Source organism: Nerophis ophidion, linkage group LG03 (genome assembly GCF_033978795.1).
Source record: "Nerophis ophidion isolate RoL-2023_Sa linkage group LG03, RoL_Noph_v1.0, whole genome shotgun sequence".
Classification (NCBI taxonomy): domain Eukaryota; kingdom Metazoa; phylum Chordata; class Actinopteri; order Syngnathiformes; family Syngnathidae; genus Nerophis; species Nerophis ophidion.
The window spans coordinates 80,613,344-80,620,676 of NC_084613.1; the positions used below are offsets into that span (position 1 = coordinate 80,613,344).

At 45.9% G+C, this 7,333-nt stretch overlaps 1 protein-coding gene across 1 annotated transcript; it reads right to left on the bottom strand.

Moving 5' to 3' along the window:
- Positions 1-586: 586 nt before the first annotated feature.
- Positions 587-7,333, bottom strand: tpgs1 (tubulin polyglutamylase complex subunit 1). The gene is made up of 2 exons (XM_061896177.1): positions 6,104-7,333; positions 587-2,389 (listed from the first exon to the last, which is right to left on the bottom strand). Exons 1-2 carry the CDS (start codon positions 6,442-6,444, stop codon positions 1,774-1,776), a joined length of 957 nt encoding a protein of 318 aa, XP_061752161.1. The 5' UTR covers positions 6,445-7,333; the 3' UTR covers positions 587-1,773.

A 7,333-nucleotide genomic window follows, 5' to 3' on the forward strand; every position in this document is an offset into this window, starting at 1 on the left:
CATGACAAACAGAAATGGCTTCATTAAACAGTAAAAAAGTGAACAGTATAAAGTGCAAATAATGCTGTAAACATTATTTAAAAAAGCAAAACACACAAACAATCTGAGTGGGATAAAATGTTTATAACTCAGCATCAATACTTGCTCTTGAACAAGTGTAAACTTAAAAAAATATATATATATCTACACACTCCCTTCAATTGTTTGCCCCAGTCAGGGGGGGGCAAACAATTGAAGTCCAAGCATAATGGGGAGATTTTTTCCAACAAAGACACTCGCAAGAGTCACTAAAATGTCTTACAACTTTACCACCACGCTTGACTTTATTGTGGCATGTTTTGCACTCCACCTCTTCATCTTTTTCGTTTTGTATGGTAAAATAATCCCACACAGCTGACATTTTTACCGTAACTTTTAATTCACACGGCCGTCTGAACGGTTAGAACGCAGACGTGTGGATGTTTTAAAGGTGTGCTGGGAAATATGGAACAGAGTTTAGGGAGCAGCAGAAGAGTGGAATCTATTATTTAAATACATTTTTCAACTTGTTTGAGTCGGGGTCCACGTTAATCAATTCAACGACACATCATTTGCAGACTATATTTAATGGTTTGCAAAAAACATTTCTAACACAAATAGGTGAAATTAGATAATCTCCCACAGCCATACTTGCCAACCTTGAGACCTTCGAATTCAGGAGAGGGGGGGCGAGGTGGGTGTTGTTGGGATGCGGGGTTTGGTGTTAGCTGGGGTATGTATTGTATATTGTAGAGTCCCAGAAGAGTGAGTGCTGCAAGGGGTTCTGGGTATTTGTTCGGTATTGTTTATGTTGTGTTACGGTGCGGATGTTCTCCCGAAATGTCTTTGTCATTCTTGCTTGGTGTGGGTTCACAGTATGGCGCATATAACAGTGTTAAAGTTGTTTATTCGGCCACCTTCAGTGTGACCAGTATGGCTGTTGACCAAGTATGCCTTGCATTCACTTGTGTGTGTCTGTAAAAGCCGCATATATTATGTGACTTGGCCGACAAACTGTATGTATGGTGGTAAAGCGGACATGATGACAGGCTGTAGAGGACGCTAAAGGCACGCCCCCAATATTGTTGGAAATCTGGAGAAATTCGGGAGAATGGTTGCCCTGGGAGTCTCCCCGAAAAAATTGGGAGGGTTGGCAAGTATGGTCGCAGGGGGTGCTGGAGCCGATCTCAGCTGCATTCGGGTGGAAGGCGGAGTACACCCTGGACAAGTCGCCAGCTCATCACAGGGCCAACACAGATAGACAACATTCACACACTAGGGACCATATAGTGTTGCCAATCAACCTACCCCCAGGTGCATGTCTTTGGAGGTGGGAGGGGCCTATCTCCAGGTGCATGTCTTTGGAGGTGGGAGGGGCCGTCCCCAGGTGCATGTCTTTGGAGGTGGGAGGGGCCTATCTCCAGGTGCATGTCTTTGGAGGTGGGAGGAAGCCGGAGTACCCGGAGGGAACCCACGCAGTCACGGGGAGAACATGCAAACTCCACACAGAAAGAGCCCGAGCCCAGGATTGAACTCACGACCTTCGTATCGTGAGGCACATGCACTAACCCCTGTACCACCGTGCTGCCCCATATAAATACATAAGTCGGCTAAATGAACCTCTTCAACAAAATAAGGAATTATTGCACGGATTGAAGATCAGATATTATTGCAATTCATCAGCAAAGAAAGGAACATGCATATATTCTTTTTCCTCAAGTTTCTAAACAGTCTGCTGGAGGTAGTTGCACACTGTCAAGTAACAACTTTAACACGAGCGATAAAGAGTTCCGCTGCAGCGTTCTCGAATTCCTTCGCATCCATGCCGCCACCCGGCCCCCGCGTGCGCGCCGCCGTCATGGCCTGTGCCAGCTGGTGCGGCGACATCTTGGCGTTGGCCTCCAGGTAGCGAACGGCCTTCGCCCCGGACTCCAAGCAGAGGCCGCCTCTGGCGTTGGCGTCACACGCCCGCGACGTCTCCAAGGCGTCCTTTAAGGTGCCGAGCACGGCCAGACATAGCGCCCGGGACGGCGACCCCTGGTCCGGGCAGCACACTTCGGCGTAAAGCCGCTGGGCTTGGCGGATGTAGTCCGAGAAAATGGCGCACGTCAGCACGCCGTGGCGGAAGACGTCGTAAGGGACGACCTCGTGGTCTTGGCAGTGGAGGCGACACAGGAGGGGGGCGGCGGTGGAGGCCGGGATGCCGCCCTCGCTGCACAGGCACTGCAGAGTCTGTACGTACACGCCCCCTCGGACCCCCCCTCCGCCTGACACTCTCGGGGGGTCCTCCTGGACCTCATGTGGACCTTGGCAGGGCCCGGCGAGGTTCAGGAGGTTGTAAGCTACACGGACGTTGTTGCTGAACGCCGACCTGGGTTCAGAAGGAAATATAACAGAAATATTAACTGGCACTCAGCATCAAGGGTTGGTATTGGGGAGGCTAAATCACCAAAATAACTCCCGAGCGCAGCCACTGCTGCTGCTCACCGCTCCCCTCACCTCCCAAGGGGTGGAACAAGGGGATGGGTCAAAAATTAATTTGAGCGAGGATGAAAGATTTGTGGATGAGGAAAGTTAGAGTGAGGCACAAAAAAAAAAAGGCGACTGCTCCAGGCGGCAGCAGTGGGAGAGTTTCAGAAGTAATTAGACACATTTACTAGGATACTAGGATATTAAACGGGGATAGCAGGTCCGTTCTATGTGTCATACATGATAATTTCGAGATATTGCCATATTTTTGCTGAAAGGATTTAGTAGAGAACATTGACGATAAAGTTTGCAACTTTTGGTCGCTAATAAAAAAGCCTTGGCTGTACCGAAAGTAGCAGACGATGTGCAAGTGACGTTACGGGTTGTGGAGCTCCTCACATTGTTTATAATGTGAGCCACCAACAGTAAGAGAAATTCGGACCGAGAAAGCGACGATTTCCCCATTAATTTGAGCGAGGATGAAAGATTTGTGGACGAGGAAAGTTAGAGTGAAGCACAAAAAAAAAAAAAAGGCGACTGCTCCAGGCGGCAGCAGTGGGAGAGTTTCAGATGTAATTAGACACATTTACTAGGATACTAGGATATTAAACGGGGATAGCAGGTCCATTCTATGTGTCACACATGATAATTTCGAGATATTGCCATATTTTTGCTGAAAGGATTTAGTAGAGAACATTGACGATAAAGTTCGCAACTTTTGGTCGCTAATAAAAAAGCCTTGCCTGTACCGAAAGTAGCAGACGATGTGCAAGTGACGTCATGGGTTGTGGAGCTCCTCACATTGTTTATAATGTGAGCCACCAGCAGTAAGACAAATTCGTACCGAGAAAGCGACGATTTCCCCATTAATTTGAGCGAGGATGAAAGATTTGTGGATGAGGAAAGTTAGAGTGAAGCACAAAAAAAAAAAAAAGGCGACTGCTCCAGGCGGCAGCAGTGGGAGAGTTTCAGATGTAATTAGACACATTTACTAGGATACTAGGATATTAAACGGGGATAGCAGGTCCATTCTATGTGTCATACATGATAATTTCGAGATATTGCCATATTTTTGCTGAAAGGATTTAGTAGAGAACATTGACGATAAAGTTCGCAACTTTTGGTCGCTAATAAAAAAGCCTTGGCTGTACCGAAAGTAGCAGACGATGTGCGCGTGACGTCATGGGTTGTGGAGCTCCTCACATTGTTTATAATGTGAGCCACCAGCAGTAAGACAAATTCGTACCGAGAAAGCGACGATTTCCCCATTAATTTGAGCGAGGATGAAAGATTCGTGGATGAGGAAAGTTAGAGTGAATCACAATTTTTTTTTTTTTAAATGGAAAAGGCGACGGCGGCAGTGGGAGAGTTTCAGATGTAATTAGACACATTTACTAGGATAATTCTGGAAAATCCCTTATCTGCTTATTGTGTTAATTGTATTTTAGAGAGATTGTGAAGTCATACCTGAAAGTCGGATGGCTGCGGTGAACGCCAGTGTCTCTGAGAGAAGCCGAGGAGCCAAGATCACACACGGCTGCCTTTTTGAGCTGCAGGACGAGGCCGCGTAATCCACTCAAGTCTCCAGTAAGAGCCGATTTAATATCACAACTTTCCCATCCAAAAACTTGCTGGTTGACGTAGAGAAACATGTTCGCTTGACCGCTCTGTGTTAAAGCTTCACAACAAACAAAGAAACACTGGCTGTGTTTCGGTGCTAAAGGCAGCTGCAATCCACCGCTTTCCACCAACAGCATTCTTCTTTGACGTCTCTATTATTAATTGAACAAATGGCAAAAGATTCAGCAACACAGATGTCCAAAATACGCGTGTTTGTGACCTTATTGGTTGAGCGGACATATTAGCCCAGCACCACTTAGGGCTAAAAGTCGTCTCTTTTCATTGCATAATTACACAGTATTTTGGACATCTGTGTTGCTGAATCTTTTGCAATTTGTTCAATTAATAATGGAGACGTCAAAGAAGAATGCTGTTGGTGGAAAGCGGTGGATTGCAGCTGCCTTTAGCAACGAAACACTGCCGGTGTTTCTTTGTTTGTTGTGAAGCTTTAATATTGAACAGAGCGGTCAAGCGAACATGTTTCTCTACCACATGTCAACCGGCAGGTTTCGGTGAGAAAATTGTGGTTATAAATCGGCTCTTACCGGAGACATGAGTGGAGTTGCGTCCTTCTGCAGCAGCTGTCAAAGAGACAGCTGCGACTTTCTTGGCTCCTCCATGGCTTCCATCAGAGACACTGGCGGTCACCACGCCCCTCCGACTTTCAGGTATGACTATATAATCTCACTAAAACACTAGTAACACAATAAGCAGATAGGGGATTTTCCAGAATTATCCTAGTTAATTTGTCTAATAACATCTGAATCGCTGTCACTGCCGTCGCCTTTTTTTTTTCCCCCTAGTGCTTCAGTCTAACTTTCCTCATCGACGATAAAGTTGCAACTTTTGGTCGCTAATAAAAAAGCCTTGCCTGTACCGGAAGTAGCAGACGATGTGCGCGTGACGTCACCGGTGTGAGGACTCCTCACATCCTCACATTGTTTATAATCATGGCCACCAGCAGGAAGAGAAATTCGGACAGAGAAAGTGACGATTTCCCCATTAATTTGAGCGAGGATGAAAGATTTGTGGATGAGGAAAGTTAGAGTGAAGCAAAACAAATAAAACATTGAAAAAATAGAAAAGGCGACGGCTCCAGCCGGCGGCAGTGGGAGAGTTTCAGAAGTAATTAGACACATTTACTAGGTTAATTATGGAAAATCCAACAGCCGGTGTTTCTTTGTTTGTTGTGAAGCTTTAATATTGAACAGAGCGGTCAAGCGAACATGTTTCTCTACCACATGTCAACCGGCAGGTTTCGGTGAAAAAATGGGGTAATAAGTCGGCTATTACCGGAGACATGAGCGGAGCATGCGTCCTCCTGCAGCAGCTGTCAAAGAGGCAGCTGCAACTTTCTTGGCTCCTCCAGGGCTTCCATCAGAGACACTGATGCCACACCCCTCCGACTTTCAGGTATGACTATTTAATCTCACTAAAACACTAGTAACACAATAAGCAGATAAGGGATTTTCCAGAATTATCCTAGTAAATTTGTCTAATAACATCTGAATCGCTCCCACTGCCGTCGCCTTTTTTTTTCTAGTGCTTCACTCTACTTTTCCTCATCCACAAATCTTTCATCCTCGCTCAAATTAATGGGGAAATCGTCGCTTTCTCGGCCCGAATCGCTCTTGCTGCTGGTGGCTATGATTATAAACGATGTGAGGAGCTCCACAACCCGTGATGTCACGCGCACATCGTTTGCTACTTCCGGTACAGGCAAAGCTTTTTTATTAGCGACTAAAAGTTGCAAACTTTATCATCAATGTTCTCTACTAAATCCTTTCAGCAAAAATATGGCAATATCGCAAAATGATCAAGTATGACACATAGATTGGACCTGCTATCCCCGTTTAAATAAAAAAAAATCTAATTTCAGTAGGCCTTTAAATAGTCAAAAAATATTTTTAATTGCGCATGTGTACTTAATAAACAGGCGAGTGTGCTAATAGTGTCATAATGTAAGTTAATCAAAAGGTCCAGCAGGCTATATTACCTCTGGGAGTGGTGAGCCAGGCGCAGGTGCCACAGTGCCCGGTTGAGACGCTGCTGGGCCGGGGCTCCTCCTCCTCCTCCTCCCGGCGGGCCGTTGTTCAGGTGGTCCTTGTCGCCGCTGCCGGCCTCCACCTCCGAGGCCAGGCTGCCGAAGTGGTCGGCCAGGAAGCCGATGGGGTCGTCCGGCCTGGCTTCGACCATCTTCAACACGGCCCCGCGGAGGAGCTCCCCGACGCCGGCCTGCGATAGGAAGTCGCTGTCCGTGTCCGACTTGGAGGCTTTGCCTTCGGCCACGACAGCAGGGGGAGACACAGCGGACCGGCGCTTCTCTCTGTCGGCCATGTTTGTTGGCGGCGGCGGCGGAAGTGGATGCCGCAAAAAGTGATTAAAATACCTAAAGTCCCAACTAACGTTTTTATTTGTGATGTAGTTAAAACGTGGATTGATTAAAATATTTTGTTCCGTAAACTATTTAGTCAGCTATTAGTTTGAAAATAGCGCTTTCAATACAATCGTATTTTGAGCCTGACATCAACCGGAAATGATTTGAGCTCCACACTTTCGCAACAAATTTCAAGTTTTTTTGTTGTATTTTTATTAACGACTGTGACATAGAAATGTTTGTCAATATTATTATGCTCCAGGCAAATGTTTGTCGACATAAATGTCGATTTATGAAAATAAGGCTTACATTTTCTAATAGGTTTAATCAATCAATTAGTCGTTTATTCATATAGCCCTAAATCACTAGTGTCTCAAAGGGCTGCACAAACCACAACAACAACCTCGGTAGAGCCCACATAAGGGCAAGGAAGAACTCACCCCAGTGGGATGTCGGTGACAGTGAAAATGATGACTATGAGAAACCTTGGAGAGGAGAGGACTGCATATGTGGGCTGTATTTTACACCCCGCTAGCACCTAAAAATCTAAAAAAAATTATTTGGAAATGTCCGGCGGGCCAGATTGAAAAGCTTAACGGGCTGCATGTGGCCCACGGGCCTTAATTTGCCCAGGTCTGGTTTAAAGGGGAACATTATCACAATTTCAAAAGAGTTAAAAACAATAAAAATCAGTTCCCAGTGGCTTGTTTTATTTTTGGAAGTTTTTTTCAAAATTTTACACCTCCCGGAATATCCCTAAAAAAAGCTTTAAAGGTCTTGATTTTCGCTATTTGCGATGCGAATTTCCCTGTGACGTCATACAAGGCTGCCAATGCAAACAACATGGCG